Source organism: Urocampus carinirostris, chromosome 4 (genome assembly GCF_059441175.1).
Source record: "Urocampus carinirostris isolate Australia breed hairy pipefish chromosome 4, RoL_Ucar_1.0, whole genome shotgun sequence".
Taxonomy (NCBI): Eukaryota; Metazoa; Chordata; class Actinopteri; order Syngnathiformes; family Syngnathidae; genus Urocampus; species Urocampus carinirostris.
The window spans coordinates 14,817,838-14,834,769 of record NC_142352.1 but is presented as its reverse complement, the minus strand read 5'-3'; the positions used below and the strand labels follow the sequence as shown (position 1 = coordinate 14,834,769).

General features: G+C 39.8%; 1 protein-coding gene across 2 annotated transcripts in view; it reads right to left on the bottom strand.

Moving 5' to 3' along the window:
* Positions 1-16,770, bottom strand: part of ercc5 (excision repair cross-complementation group 5) — a 29,334-nt gene extending 12,564 nt beyond the window's left edge. For both annotated transcript variants that reach the window (XM_088333733.1, XM_088333734.1), the window contains exons 1-11: positions 16,586-16,770; positions 13,753-13,928; positions 13,567-13,682; positions 10,551-10,652; positions 9,034-9,085; positions 7,220-7,366; positions 6,950-7,154; positions 5,415-6,200; positions 2,678-2,895; positions 739-858; positions 430-643 (exon numbers count right to left, since the gene is read on the bottom strand). In XM_088333733.1, coding sequence (XP_088189859.1) covers positions 430-643; positions 739-858; positions 2,678-2,895; positions 5,415-6,200; positions 6,950-7,154; positions 7,220-7,366; positions 9,034-9,085; positions 10,551-10,652; positions 13,567-13,682; positions 13,753-13,928; positions 16,586-16,673 — 2,224 coding nt within the window. In that variant the 5' untranslated portion in view covers positions 16,674-16,770. The remainder of the gene's footprint in view (positions 1-429; positions 644-738; positions 859-2,677; positions 2,896-5,414; positions 6,201-6,949; positions 7,155-7,219; positions 7,367-9,033; positions 9,086-10,550; positions 10,653-13,566; positions 13,683-13,752; positions 13,929-16,585) is intronic.
* Between the last annotated feature and the right edge of the window lie 162 nt (positions 16,771-16,932).

Below are 16,932 nucleotides of genomic sequence, written 5' to 3'. Positions count from 1 at the left end.
TCCCCGGTTTGAGACCGGGTGGAAATATTTGTTGGCCTGGAGAGGGATTTGCACCACCAGGCTGTACTTTCCCATGACACACCACAGGAAATGGTGCCCCTACAACCCTTATGGTGAAGGCATCCACACACCCTCCCACCAATGTCAGGATGACACCCAGACTCTTGACCGGAGGGCCTGGAGAGGGATGGGCGCCACCAGGCTGTACTTTCCCAAGACACACCATAGGAAATGGTGCCCCTACGACCCTCGTGGTTAAGAGATCCACACACCCACTCACCAATGTCAGGATGACACCCAGACTCTTGACCTGAGGGGAGGGAAAAACTAAGGAACTGTCCCTGGAGAGAGAAGGTGTCAACTTCAGAAAAATAAAATTCTTAACCTAAACATTAGAGGGATTAAACATACTAGAATGAAGCAACTGACCTAGTTGGTTCTGCAGGTCACTGTACTGGTAGTGCTCCACATATTTATTTTGGCTAAAAAAGTTTTTGTAGACGTGCCGCCCTCCGAACAACCAAACGTCCGAGTCGTCCGTGATGGTTCCGTTAGTTTGGTCTGCCCGGTCCAGAGCGGCGCACTGTGCTTCGGCCTCCATCGGCGCCACCAAGTAAGGGATGCCGAAAAGCCGGAGGAGCTCCTAGAACCATCACCTGGTTAAGTCTTCTTTTAAAAAAATCTGCTGTTTAACATAACTTTTGTAAAATAGAGGTTGTGATTTTAGATTTTGCTCACCTGGCTTTCCAGGCACATTTGACCTGTAACGGAGTTGGCCATCCTCTCCTGCTGTTGTTTTTGCTCTTTGAGATTGCTCTGCTCCACCAGCAGAGAACTTTCAAGGGATTGTAGTTCATCCTGCACCACAAACAGGAACACAATTTTTGCTGCATAAAACTAGGGGTCTCAAACTCAATTTATATGGGGGGCGCCAGAGCAAGGGTCTGGGTAAGGTTGGACCAAAACACTCAAGGTAGGGTGCAGGATTTGACAATTTAAGACTGCAATTATGACTTTAAGCCAGGAAATGGCGGCAGAGTAACACATGATTTGAGTGCAGGTACTTGGCATTTCTTAGACTCGCTCCGATACTCTTCTTTTTTATCTTTTGGGGGGTTTGTTCCGCCCTGAACAGGCCTGATGAATGATAAAGGTGCAAAGGAAAAAAAGCATAAGGTCTCGTTCAACTCAATGCGGGCGTTTTTAACACATACTTAATAATAGTGAAATTAATAGAGAAATTACTCAACCTTGAACTTTTTAAGTACACCTCTAACGAAGGAAAATAAAGCATAAGGGCTCTTTGAACTCAAGGCGGTCATTGTTAACACATACTTGATAATAGTCAAATTAATAGAGCAATTACTCAACTTTAAACTTTTTAAGGACACCTCAAACGAAGGAAAATAAAGCAGAAGGGCTCTTTGAACTCAATGGGAGGAGCCGAGACACCATCTTGGGGGGAGACGTCAGTCAATAAGAGAAAGCTAAAGGACTTCAGAAGGGGGCTTCCCGCACACACTCCAACGTCACTACTTCAGCCGTCTCCGATGGAGTGCACTTAGTTCTTCTGTTAGGAAATATAAACATCCGCTCCTGTGTGAAATGTCTGCATTCCTGGTCATTTTTTCTCTCAAGAAACGAGCGTGCATAATTCTTGGATGAATGTAAGTTAATGGAGTCAGATAACTAATTCCAACAATTTGGTACATTTTGATAATTAATTCCCAACAGCACTTGATCTATACATTTTTATTTCAGTTGTACAGTGATTATGCCTGGTTATCACAGGGTTTTGAGTCCAAAATGAACCTGTGATCAGCAAAAACTTTTATTAATTTCCTTTTACAATTAATCTCCAACTAAATGTTCTTCAATGCATTGAAGACCAAAGGGAAAATAATTTTTACATGCCAAAACATTCATGATACAAAGTATTGTTTAGTGTTAACATTTATAGATTTATGACCAAAAACTACTAGCGTTGGGACTGTTTAGCCAATCAGAATGCAGAACATAATCTATAAAGTAGCCGCCTTACAGCAAGGGATCGTTGTATTATCAATTTTGGGGATTTTTTAACTGATAGTAACCAGAGTCGGGTAGGGTTACTTTAACTGGATTACTTTCAATTATTTTTGGATTACTCCAATACCAAACATGCTAATAAAAGACAAAATAAACTAAATATGAATAACATTACTCAATTTTGTGCAGGCTTGGGGAGTAACGGAATACATGGAACGGCAAAAATGATGTTGGCAAGCTGTTTGGATTTATTTTCATTTTGTTTCTGTCGCATTTTATGTTAGTTTTGCCGGAGATCAAAGAGATCAAAGCCAGGAGAGAAAGCTTACCACGTGTTGTGAGTCATCATTTCATTCATATTTAGTTTCCTTTGTTGTTTATTAGCATATTTGGTATTGGAGTAATCCAAAAGTAATTGAAAGTAATCAAGTTAAAGTAACCCTACCCAACCCTGATAGTAACCTTGTTTCGGGTATGAAAATCAAATGCTAACAACAACAAAAAACAAACAAAAAATTGAAATCATTCAGGTTAGGAATAATGGCTTTGAATTTGTTTTAAAAATGATCAGTTTATCAAAAGAAGTTATCAGCTGCAATCCCAGAATAGATGAAATATATGTTTTTCATTAAACACCGAGCATGCTTACCACGTCCAAATCTTGCCATTCATTGACTACGGGGTCCGACGTGTCTTCTTTCCCTTCATCCGATTCTTCATCGTCGGTCTTGCTTTGTTCTTCATTTATCTTTAAAGACTCGTCAGGCTCAGCATCCTCCACGCTCGACTGACTAGCTGGTTGCTTCTCTTCACGGGCCTTCTCTGCATCTTCTTCGCCTTCTTCCTCTGATACTTCCACAAAGCTCTCTGGGGAAATGTTTCGTTGTTGTTTTATTACTCAGGGATGCATAATAACAGCCAAATATGATGTCACAATTATTAGTTGGATAGAAAAAAGACCAGATAAATGAAGCGAAAATATTCAATCTGCCAACAGAAAGATTTGAAGGAATTATTTTCCTCATTTGAATACAAGTGTGTTTTCATTTTCTCTAGAAGTAGTAGCTCCGATTGGTCGTGTCTCCTGTCTACCTCTTTATATTGTGAGTGAAGCACTGCCAATTTAATCAAGATTGTCATTGACCAAGTCAATAAAAGAGTGTCCTATGCAGTACTTGTTTGTACTAGACATGCACAAAGTGTAGAGTACATATTTGTATGTTTTGTACTCCTTTAGCAAATCATAATCGACGACTTTAATCGGGCATGTTTATGGACTGTACTCCCAAATCCATTCAATATGTGGACTGAGCAATTCGGGAAAAACACTGGACTATGTGTAATGTAAGATCAAACATCAAACATTCCGGTTGTATTCACCAACTCTGTTTGTCCCTCACCCTCCTCATCACACCACCCCCCACCCCCCTCCGAAGGAAAACAAAGCCTACTTACAACAAAGACAGTTAGTTCTTTGTTCCTTTATCTCTTTGTTTCCTTATCCTCACTGTAAATGTGGAACTGGAGTCGTCCAATTTCGTTGTCACAGCATATCCCATGTTGTAACAATGACAATAAAGCCATATTCTATTCTATTCTATAAATTTGCCTCACATGCGCCTCTATGAGACATCCATGGCTGTACTTTACTTCCATTTATTATAGCTACTAATGTGTACAACTAAGATAATGCCAATTGATAGAAATGGATGATTTATTTTTCTTAACCACAGCAAATATGCCATTCAGTATTGGAGCAACTGTATTTTGTTTAGAAGATATATACTTTCACTCACAAATGATCATAGGCACTGTCTTCAATAAATATTGGTCGGTCTTTTTATAACATATAGTCATAATAGTTATTACTAACAAACAAAGCAAGTATTTATCAATTTTTAAAGTCAAGCTCTAAACTGTATACAGATGGTCCCCCCTACTGGCGAACATTCGAGTTACAAAAAACAGTAGATACTAACATTTTTTTCGGGATGTCGAAAAATATCTAGCCATTGCTAAGTTAGATTTTGTATTGTGTGCACCTTTTTCCAAGTACAGGACATTAATGTGGTGCTTCTTTCCGCTGCTACTGGCGTGTGGTGGCGCTGTGAGAGGTCACCCAGCATCCAACCCGAAGAAGAAATCCGCTTCCACTACCTAGTCCGTGTGTAAACGTACTGTATCTCCAGTGCGCGAAGAACTTTGACATTTTTATTGTTTAATATCTCGTGCATCCATTCATATAGTTGGTGTAAAGTGTAAAGAAGAGCCGAGCCGTTTCTTTTGAAATGAAATTGGAATAAGAAAGCTTGATGCGGTTGAGAAAATGGTTGGATCGCTTTTTTTTCGGCCACTGTCTAGCACGGAGGAGGAAGTCGCCTAACTCTTGAAGCTCATCTCCCAAAAGTAAGTTTAACTTAACTTTATTTATCTTTATAGAGCATATTATTTGATTAAATGTTTATTTCTTAGTACAAAACAATACAGGAACCTATTCAAGCCTTAAACATACTTGTGTAAACCTTAAACATTTATTCCATACAAAATATAGCACTGAAGCAACTTACGAACAAATTCAACTTACTAACGATCGTCCGCAAGCTATCTCGTTGTCAGTAAGGCAGCGTCTGTAATGTTGTTGTAAATTTAAACAAAAATAAATATAATTGGATTTAACGTGTGTTTTTCGTACTTTCTGAATAAAGCATGCAGTTTGAAAAATGTACAGTGGGACCTCGCTACTTCGCGGTTCCACGTTCGCGGGTTCAGAGCTTCGCGGGTCTAAAAAATAATAATAATGAAATTAAAAAAAATAAAATAATAATAATTATAATTTTTTTATTGTTTTTTAATCATTTTTGAAGGGGCGTCGCTACTTCGCAGATTTTCACTTTTTGCGGGTTGTTTTGGTCCCCATTAACCGGGTCTAAAAAATAATAATATAATTTTTTTTTTAAAAATCAAATAAATAATAACACATATATATATATATATATATATATATATATATATATATATATTTTTTTTTTTTTTTTTTTTTTTCCAAGCATTTTTGAAGGGGGGTCGCTACTTCGCAGATTTTCACTTTTCGCGGGTGGTTTTGGTCCCCATTAACCGGGTCTAAAAAATAATAATAAATAATAATAAAAAAATAGTAATTAAAAACAATTTTTTTTTCTTTTTTTAAAGCATTTTTGAAGGGGCGTCGCTACTTCGCAGATTTTCACTTTTCGCGGGTGGTTTTGGTCCCCATTAACCGCGATAACCGAGGGATTACTGTATTGTTTATCAGTATTGGTCTCTAAAAGCTGGAATTTATCAATAGGAAAATAGCTTATTGTGCATCCCTAATTATACCCCAATCAACTATGTGCTCGGATTCTTACCCTCTGATCCACTTTCATTAATGCTTTCTGGATCCACATCCGGGCTCGTCTGTGGAACGGTGGATACCTTATTTATCGGTTCGGAAATATTCAAGAACGGTTTTCCACGTTGTTTCTCTTCCAGCATAATTCCCTCCTCCCAGTCGCCTTTGTTGTCAAGCTTTCCCGGACTGAACATTTCAGCTTTGTCGATTTCCCTGTCCTGTTCCGCAAATTTCCTGTCAGCTCCTTCCTTAATTTCATGAACTGTCGCTGCAATGTGAAACGCTTTGTTTCTCTGTTCTATAATCTCATCCATATAATCTGAATTTTTAGCGAGCAAATCATTTCTAGTTTTTATTGGATAATGTGTTTCCTTCACATTAGCCTCAAGTTCCGTCTCTTCTTCAGAACTACTGATGACACTCAGTGACGTAATGTTTTTTTGAGGTTTCATTTTCACTCCATCCACTTCTTCGTCTTCCTCAGCCAAAGCTCGTTGAATGGCAATCAGAGTTCGAGGAGAAACGCCACCGTCCCCTTCTTCTTGTTTTGGCTCCTCGTCCGTGACGTCAGCCATGGCGGCCTGGATAGCCTTCAAAGTCCGAGGCGAAGGCGGTGGGGAATCCAGCTCGGATTTACAGTCTACCGAACGGGAAACTTGCTTTTTGTTTTCCTCGTCGGTGACTGGACGCCACAAGGGCTCCGGTTTGTCCACTTCTCTTTTTATAAAGCCTGCGAGAGCGTTCCCGGTCCACGGAGCAGATGTTGATTGGCTCGCTGAAGGGTTTTTAGTCTTGGACGAGCCTGCGGGGTACAACAAAACACACCGCAGTATTACATTAAAAGGCAAGATAACACTATTTTTTTACTGGCATTCAGGGCTGTAGATACTTTTGGCAGTAAGTTTAGCCCCTGCCATTGACAACTATAGATGTAAATGGTGGGGAATGAGTTTAAAACAATACCTAACTCCTTACCATGTATTTAATTAATCATTTTTGCTAGCCTAAATATTTTTCAATTTGTTACTGATAACTGGAATAAAGGCGAGGTATAGTAAAATCGGACCGATGGAAAGTAAAACATAGTTAGTCATAACAACCATAACGGCCCAGTCAGGTAGTTGGGGCCGTGGGTTGTTGAAAAAGCGCCAGGGAGCCACTAGGGAGTGCCAAAGAGCAGTATGAAGGCATGCTGCTCCAGAGCTGCTTGAACACAAAAGCAGATGTTTATACATTCTGTTGGTATTTATTTGGTGTGCCTTGACATGAAACCTAGCTCAAGTCACTCGCGTAAACCTAAAGTACTACTGTGTATATTTTCATGAAAAAACAATATACAGAAAAACTGAAAACAGAAAATACAAATACTTTTATTTTCATAGTTTTTTCAATTAAATGTTTTTGGGTATTCGATAAGAGATTAGAGGGAGGACATTTTTGGTTTGTTTTGGTGCAAATACGTTTTCAGATCTGCATGGCTGCTGGTGGACCTTATGATTTCAAAACAAACAATTGGAAAAGCCATTCATTTTAAATCCTTCGACATTTCACCTTTAATGAGGATGTAGTGAGAGTTATCTTCCGAAACGAGTCTCCGTGACTCAACGTCATGACTTTCCTGGTCCTGCTGGGAGAACTGTGGCGCGCTACCGGCGCTGCGCTGGTTCATCTCTTTCTCTACTCCCTCCAGGCGTTGATTGAGCGTGTTCCTGTGCAGCAAGCCTGATAACTGGTACTGTGAGAAGTCCGACGAAAGCTAGAAGCGGAATTACAAATCGGGAAGTTTGTCTTGGTGGACATTTGAGCACGTGAGTGAGGTACCTCCGGGGGTTTCTGGTACAGAGTTCGACGCCTTTTGGAAAACTCTTTCATGTCCTTGAGGATCTCATGCTTGGTTTCGAGCGGCAGGCAGGCAAACTCCTCCGAGTTTATGTCCACGGAGTTGGGGTCTGCGTAAACTTCCTCGCCCTGGGGGAAACAGTAGAAACTACAGTAGTAACTCAAGTCAGACTCACTCACTTCTCTTTCACTTAGCCTCTTTTTCTTGTTTACATGTCACATCTTCGTAACATTGCTAAAATTCGTCCTATACTGTCTCAGTCGGATGCGGAGATTATAATTCACGCGTTTGTTACCTCCCGTCTCGATTACTGTAATGCACTACTCTCCGGTCTTCCGATGACCAGACTCAAGAGTCTTCAGCTGGTACAAAATGCCGCAGCGAGCCTTTTAACTAGGACAAAAAAGTCCGATCACATCACCCCAATTTTGGCTAACCTGCATTGGCTCCCTGTTAGCCTAAGATGTGATTTCAAGGTTCTCTTATTATTATACAAAATCATACATGGACTTTCCCCCTCATATCTTTCAGATCTGATTCCCCCCTATGTTCCGGCCCGAAGCCTTCGTTCTGAGAGCGCCGGTCTTCTGGTGATCCCAAGAGCAAAGAAGTGTTCTGCTGGTTCGAGAGCGTTCTCCATCCTGCTCTTCCCCCTGAGATCCGATCTGCAACCTCAGTGGAAATGTTTAAATCTAAGCTTAAAACTCACTTCTACTCTATAGCATATGAATAACCTAAACTGCTTATCTGTAATGACCTGTGAAGCCCTTTGAGACTCTTTGTGATTAAGGGCTATACAAATAAAAATGACTTGACTTGACATGTGTCCTTTCAACTTCTTTAGTGAGGGGAAGGAAACCTGTCCTTTAAAAAGTAGGAGCACACTTTGTATTGATGTAGCTTATGCAGCAATTCTGATTTCCCATTTTTTTCTTCTTTAATTTCTCACTTCCAAAGTGTAACATTAAAACAGGTAGCACTGATATATTGTAGTGTTTAACTTGCAAAAGTTATAGGGATGCTGCCAGACACGTATTGTACTTCACTATTGTTTATTTTCCTCATCTTCCCTGCAACCACCTTCCACTCCTCCCTCTGGACTTTTCCTTTTCCTCCAGCATCTTTGCGAATTTAAGTTGCATAAAACAACATAAGCACATACAATTGGTTAATTTCCTTTGATGATTGCTTCCAACCGATTTTTCAATACTGACTGGATGTGGCTATGGAAAGCTTAGGGACTCCTGACCTGACTCAGTAAAAAGAGGCTTGTGTTCCTCACTCTTCTACCTTACTTGCACTATGATGACTTTGCACCAAATGCAATATTGCACAACCGTTACGATACCAACGTTATCACGACAACCCTGTATGTAACATCCCACATGCCGACATTTCTTGTGTAAATACCATGTAAATTATAACTATAGCCTTATCCCCCTTGTCTTATAACATTATCTTCTCTGTTCCTTTATCTTCTTGCTCATACCTCACTATGAATGTGTAAAACTGGAGTGTCATGCCCAATTTCGTTGTCACAATATGTTAGCCCATTTGTAACAATGACAATAAAGGTATATTCTATTCTATTCTATTCTATTACTCAAAACTTTGCTATTGATCTGAGCTTTATTTCCATTATTGGGGTTTTCTAGAGTAAGGGGGAAAATTGTGGGGAAAAGGGATTGGATTGAACCTTTACCTTGTTTTTCCGCAGCCAGGACTATGTAATAAACACTGCCGTGGAATTGCAACAACAGAACAGGTGTACAAACTGTAAATGCCATGTTTTTACCTGATAAATACCGTCAACCTCATCCAAGTCAACCTCTTCCTCCTCTTCTGAACTGTGAAGAGGAGAATTCGCTTAGAAAAAGCTCTTGTAAAAAGACAGACATTAAAAAAAAACTACCGTATTTTCACAACTATAAGGCGCACCTAAAAGCCTTTTTTTTTTTTCAAAAGCTGACCATGCGCCTTATAATACAGTGCGCCTTATATATGGATCAATATTGAGTCGCAAGGTCTCGCAACTAAGGCAAGCAGCCGCCGACTAGATTTTCCCCTCGTAGGCTAGGATATATATACCGGCGTTTCATTTCCTAACCAATGTGTCAATCATCATTTGAATCAGTCACGATTGGTTAAAGTTGTTCGGGGGTAAAAGAGGCGGGTCCTTTTTAGAATTTACAGGCTCACATAGGCTAAAGCGGGGCAAAACAAAGCCTGCGATTGGCCGAAAAAACATGCGAATCACAAGTTAGGTTGCTCTACAGCCTGGAAAAAATATTTTTTTAAGAGTCTGTATTTGTAAACAGGAAGTATGGGGCTAAGCAGAGAGCTAGCAACAAGCAACGTCCATTGATGCAGATGCCTCTCTGCAGATTTTTTCTTTTAATGTCAACATTATTGCGTGTTTTGGAGTGTAAATATTTGACACGGTTGGATTTACTACACTCATGGATGTAAGAGGACCATGGTTGCGTATCATTATTGAACGTGATGGCTGCAAGACGACTTTGGTGATCTACCCAGGCTTTATATTTTCCCAGTAACTTGTTTCAGACTGATCTTGATGTTTCTGTGATGAGTCTATTTTTCAATTCAATTCAAAGTGTTTATTGTCATATGCACAGTAAAGAACCACGTTTCCCTGCAAAATGAAATTCTTACTTTGCTGTCCACACAGTTGTCAACGGAAAAGAAAATAGAAATTAAAGGAATGGTTGGCATTTCTTGAATCCCAAGAGTTTAACCTTCCTAATTATATGTGGAATGACGCATTTGAGTGATTGGTTGACATCGTACAGACACTGTGTGACACGTATTTGCTTCTTTGCTAGCCGTCGGAATGTTAAGGGGTTGATAAGTTTGACTGACTGTCTTGTTTACGTTCCCACTGTAGCGTCTTATAGTCCGGTGCGCCTTATGTATGGAAAATATAAGACAAAAAATATTTTGGGGGGTGCGCCTTATAAACCGGTGCGCCTTTTAGTTGTGAAAATATGGTATATTTTATCACCCCAGTGATATTAAAAATAGTTCAGTTGGCCTTCACAAATAAGAACATCATAGCCTGCATATATCGAAATTCTGCTAAAAATGAATGCCCATCAAACGTTTATTTTCCTCACAAAATCTTCTAGAGGCCAATTTGTTTAATACACATTCTCCATAAGAAAGCCTCCGGAGAACATTCTTGAGTATGCGCAGAGTTCACTGTAGTATGTTAAATAAGTAAGAATAATAAGAATTAAAAGGGCCAAGTACATTACCTGTCGATTTTATTCGCATCAGAAAATGTTTACTAACCTGCTTTTCCGGTCCTCTTCTGCCTCAGGCAGAGTGGGAAGAACGTACATGTCGTCCACCTCATTTCTTTTTACGCTCGACAAGCTGGGTAGAGGATCCTTACTGAAGATGGAGGGAAAAATGTTTTCACTTTTACTGACCTTGGGGTTTGGCTTTGATATACATTAAACCCAGGGATTTGACGTGAATCTGTTCTGAGGTGGGGATCACTGCAAGCCTTGGAACCCATAGCGAATGCAGTACAAAATAAGGGGCTCAGGAGGTAGAGCGCTCGTCTTGGGATCAAGAGATCGCAGTTCGAATTCTGGCTCCTCCGTGTTACATATCGAAGTGTCCTTGGGTAAGACACTGAACCCCTAATACCCCCAATAAGCAGGTTAGCGCCTTACATGGCTGCACGGCCGCTATTGGGAAATGTGAAGCACACTGTAAAGCGCTTTGGGAAGTCTTGACTTGAAAAGCGCTATATAAATGCAGATGATTTTATTTCATTTTATTTCACTATTGTCACACCAACTGACTGAATTGAAAAATGACATTCGCATCTGCGTGGGTCAGAACAACAATCCACTTACAAACATGCAACTCCCTGAAGACAGCCATATTGGATTCAAACCAACATGTGCACCGGAGACAAACAAGCAAAAAGTTTGTTCACAAAACCAAGAAAAGCTTGAAGAAAACTAAACATCTGGGAACACAATGGTCCTCAGTTTGAAGGTCAAGCGCAACTGGAAGGAGATTGACTTTACTAAAATGATTGCCTAGTCGATTAATGAGGAAAGGAAGAGCTTTTAATCTCTGACGTAGAAGATGTGTTTTGTTTAAAAATTGGTTACTTAAGTTAAATATCATACATATTTCACTCCTCTTTAGTTTGTAATTTTACTAACATTTTTACTTTGAAAAGCTAATACTGTTTTGACTGATGGCTCAGATTATTTGAGATTTTTGGAGATCGAGGCCAGATATTAGTTTGGCTAATCAAATTACTTCTATGTACCTTAAGTGGATTAATGATGCATATGTTTATTGGCGATTTGAGTTACTTGCCTTTAAGTTTGGTTTAATATCAAACCTAGAGATGTCTGTGACGAGCCCACCTGATTTTGGATGTAAATTTACTTGGGCATTTAATTTAATTTGTGGTTAATTGTAATTAAAGAAACAAGTTTGTTTTTAACTTGAAGCAGTGTGTACTCTTTGTTTAATACCGTGTGTTTCCGATCTTGTGTTTAAAGTTTTCAACCTGATAACTACTGATAACTACTATCTGTTAAAGCTTCACGATTTGGAGAGAAAAAAACCTAATTGCGATTTTTTAGAAATGTATAGAAGTTATGATGCGATTTTCAATTTTAAAAGAAAGGTGCATTTTCTAAGGGTTGAGCACCTGTATGATGCGGCAGGGGTAAACCAGTGAAAGCTGTCGGGCCCTGCTGTTGAACAGAAGAGTGTGTTGTGTCACCCTGACCTATGTATCTTCATTAATTGGAAAACCTTAATCCAGGTTATTTATTTTAGTTATTAGTTTTCCTGTAATTTTAGATTTTACTAGATTTTTAACCAGATCTCCAATGTTTTCCTACATTTGTATCTTGTTTTTTTAGATAAATAAAACAAAGATATTACCCAGACAAGTAGAAATAGCTAGAACTCTGCTTTGAAACCCTAATATATACCAGAAACTGTAGTTTTACAAGTTATTATGAGATCCCTAAAATGCTTTAAAAACCTCAATATGAAGCAAAAACCCTAGTTCAAAACCCAAAAAACGCTTTAGAACAATAACATGAATCTTTAGTTTTAAAACCGTTTTTGAAACACTAAAACCACTGCTTTTTAACCTGGGACCCCAGGTGAGGCTTTATGGTATTGTCCTAGCTGTTTTCTAGCTAAGATGCCAATGCGACACTTATCTTGCATGTGATTGCAAAAAAAATTGAGGTTAGAATAAAAACCTTCTATTTCTGAGTGTTCTCACTTAGATGACTCAAAGTTAGTAGTACTTAATAATAATAATAATAATTTCCTTTGTATTGTCATTCTTTGTAAGAACGAAATGTCGATACACCTGACCCGTTGTAGCGAGCCGATGCAGCCGCAGCCAACAGAGGGCGCCGCCATTTTACCAATGTTATAAGTCTTAGGTATGACTCGGCCGAGGCGCGAACCAGCGACCTCCCAGTCTCAAAGCGGGCGCCTTACCATCTAGGCAGTGATCATTTCAAATTGGGACAAAACCTGTAAGTGTTTCCTATCAAAAGAGACAAAATTGGTTCAGATTCTCTAAACAGTTCAATAACAGCATTCAATTTACCTTGGGTGCGTCTTGGCTTGAGATTTAGGTGAATTTTGCAGGGGTTAGACTGCAGCGCCCTTTTTAGGGGAGCTTTGTTAGGGTTGCTGCATACAAATCCTTGAAAAAAACGCGGTGTCCTACAATTACGCGGTCGCACTACGTCACATCGCAGTGTCGATTACAATTTGGTTAATCGTACAGCCCGATTATCTGTTACCCAACTGTACACAATCCATTACTGCTAGATCTACTACTGTAACAAGGAACCTCTTCATCACCACCTCAAACTTAAAAAAAAGAAGGGAAACAGACTGAGTTGTTCCTTGCGTAAAGTGTAAACTATGGAAAAAAAATCAAATCAAAACCAAACAACGTGTCAACTACTACATTGTCTTTACCGAGCAATTGAGATTCTGAGTGAAAGAGAAAAGCATTGTGGGAGGTAGTTCTGCTAACATCAGCATCTTGCTGTGACGCAAACCAATAGCAGACAGGCACCTAAGAGTGACTCTAATTACGCACAAACACTGCAAAGTTTGAATTTTATATGTTTATGACCGCAGAAAATAATTTGTTGGTGTGTCGTATAGTGGCAAAAAATTCCATAAAGGGGGCTGAGAAAAATCTTATTCCACACTGAAAAGTGAAAATGTAAAACAGGGTCGCCATATCGTAGGCCTCCTGTATTTAAAAAAAAATGTCTATGATGCTTACCTGTCATCTCCGAGCACAGCTTTGAGAGCTTGCCTCTTTAGGAACGTCCTAAGAAGTTTCTCATTCGTCTTTTTGGACTCTTGGCTCAACTCTTCCTTCCTTTGCCTCCTCAAGGCCTACAAAAGAGAAATATCGATATGGAGTATAGATATTGAGTAACGTTATCTGGAATGAGTGTGTGCCCACCAGGGTTTGTTTCTTCAGCAGCGGAGCATCGCCATCATAGACAAACACAGGCCTGATGCGGAAAAAGAGCAGCTTGCAGATGCGATGGAAGAGAGTAAGAAGATGGGCGTTATGGACGCTGTTGCCTTCGCGATCTCGAACACCCTTCACAGCCTGATTCAGCCATATACTGATATCTGTTATTGGCAGGTTAAGGTTTGTGTTTGAGAGAGTAAAAGTCACCCACACAGCACCGGAAATCGTTCTCTAGAATGGATTTTGGGATAAATCTTGTCTGATTTGTTTTCAAATTAAATCACATTTATTTGTTAACTCTTTAGGCAACAAAATGCCAATCAAAGTACTATATAAAAACATTCAGTGTACAATATGACCAGGGTTGGGTAGGGTTACTTTAACTTTCAATTACTTTTGGATTACTCCAATACCAAATATGCCAATAAAAGACAAAAGAAACTAAATATGAATACAATTATGACTCACAACACGTGGTAGGCTTTCTCTCCTGGCTTTGATCTCTGGCAAAACTAACATAAAATGCGACAGAAACAAAATGAAAATGAATCCAAACAGCTTGCCAACATCATTTTTGCCGTTCCATGTATTCCGTTACTCCCCAAGCCTGCACAAAATTTAGTCATTTTATTCATATTTAGTTTCTTTTGTCTTTTATTAGCATATTTGGTATTGAAGTAATCAAAAAGTAATTGAAAGTAATCAAGTTAAAGTAACCCTACCCAACCCTGAATATGACAAGACAATCACCGCCCAACAACCCAACTATCTAATACACAGACACACATAATGGTTAAAGTACAAAAAATAAATGAAGAAAATAAATAGCAATAGAAATAAAATATGATTTCTGGCAAGGCACAGACTAACCATGTGAGGAAAAGGACCCGAGAGAGAGTTATCCACACTAAAAAGGATGGCATCAGATTCCCTTTAAGATTTTCAGCAGATGAACCACACCTTACCAGAGTGGTTCCCCCCAATTGAAGAAACACTGAAATATGATAACATGAATAAAAGAAACTGCAGAACAAAACATAAAAATATGAAGTAAAAGTAAAGTGCGGTACAGTAAAAGATTATAAGTTGAACAAATCAAAATAATTAAAACTGTTAAATTAAAAGCCATATTAAAAAAGTGGGTCTTGAGCCTCCTCTTAAAAATGTCAAGGATCTCCAGAGACCTGATGTCCTCCAGCATAGGTGAGGACCAAAGTAGTTAAATTCTGCTTCATCACAGTTTTTGGATCTCACCCTAGAAGCATTCAACAAACTGGTGCCAAAGGACCTAAGAGACTGAGAGGGCTGATATAATAAGAGCAAATGGCAAAAGATATGATTGCTCAAGACCGTTAAGACATTTAAAAACTACTAAAAGCACCCAAAAATTGATCCTGAAACGCACAGGGAGCCAATGCAACGATTCTATAACTGGTGTAATGTGATCCCTCTCCCCTCCCCCGTAAGCACAAGTGCAGCTGAATTTTGTAGCAGCGGCAAAATCACAATAATATTAGTGACCTGTCACACCCAGCATTTAACGTTTCAAGAATGTTGGATATTAGGCTCTAATTCAGTTTTGTCTTTTTAGGAAATAATTAAGTCCAGAAATTGACATCTTAAATTGAGTTGTGTTTACCTCTTGCAACGTTTACCAAATTTAGACTTAAAAAGTTGTAGTTCTGTCTATTTTACCTAAAGTGGACCGAATGCCAAAAGTTGTCTTTTCATCCATCTATCCATGATCCGCACTGCTTATCAGTAGGGTCACAGGGGTGCTGGATCCCATCCCAGCTATCTTCGGGCAGTGGGCAGGGGACACCTTGAACTGGTTGGCAGTCGGTTGCAGGGCTCACAGAGACAGACAACTCACTCGCTCATTCACACCTAGGGACAATCTGGACCGGCCAATTAACCTGACATGCATGTTCTTGGGATGTGAAACTGGAGTGCCCGGAGGAAACCCAAGCAAACACGGGGAGAACATGCAAACTCCACACAGTAAGGTTCGATCTCATGACCTCAGAACTGTGCAGCGGACGCGCTAACCACTGCGCCACCGTATTTTTCAACCTTCACTTTTAACAAAATATAGGAACTCTTTTGTACCCTTGTAATTAAGGACTATACAAATAAACATGACTTATCATATCCTGCATTCCAGGAAATCGGGAAGTCGAATAATCCTACTAGGGCAGCACGGCGGCTGGGTGGTTAGCGCGCAGCTCCACGGTGCGGAGGTTCAGGGTTCAAGTCCAGCTACTGTAACTTACCCGTGTGGAGTTTGCATGTTCTCACCGTGCCTTCGTAGGTTCCTCCGGGCACTCCGGTTTCCTCCAACGTTCCAAAAACATGCTTGTCAGGTTAATTGGTCAGTTAAAATTGTCCGTATATGTGTGAGTGAGCGGGTGAGGTGTCAGTCTCGATGGGCTCCAGCACACCCGCGACCCTACTGAGGATAAGCGGTGGAGATAATGGAATGAATGGATAATCCTACTCGGATGGGACCGGATACGACTTTAGAGCGTCCCAAGAAAGTTCGGAACTCGGGGTTTTACAACCGGGAAAATAGATTTGGAATGAGACTTAAAGTGGGATTTCCTAGTCGCAAAGATGGGCTAATATCTTTTCTCCTGGACCGAGAGTTGTAAAACTCCGACTTTCCACTTTTTGGGTAGCAGCATTAGGGTTTTTCTCCACGTCATTTGACATATTTGCAATTAGGTTTGGCAAGGTGGGAAACGATAAAACATCTGAAAAAGATGAAAATGAATCAGTGGGATGAAAAACGTTCTTTCGATCCTGCATATTCGGATACCAACAGCAAGAACTTTTCCCTCCAGAGTTTCTGGATTGATGGGTTTCCCGGTGCTCTCCAACAGCCTCCAAAGTCCATGCACTCCCATGGCTGGATTTTAAACAGTGCGATGATTTTACATTCATACATTAACTTCACAAATGTTGAATTAAAACTACTCGGTTCGTCAAACAACAAGGCGCAGGCGCAAATGTTCCGCCTGCGAGATATGTCGATTTCCGCCAGCTAGGATGAACTTTTCCTGCTTTTCGACTGTAAGGCCAACCTTAACAAAATATCATCGATCAAACTACACACTTTAAAACAGAATAATGAATAAATTTCACATTTTGGATTTATTTTTTTAA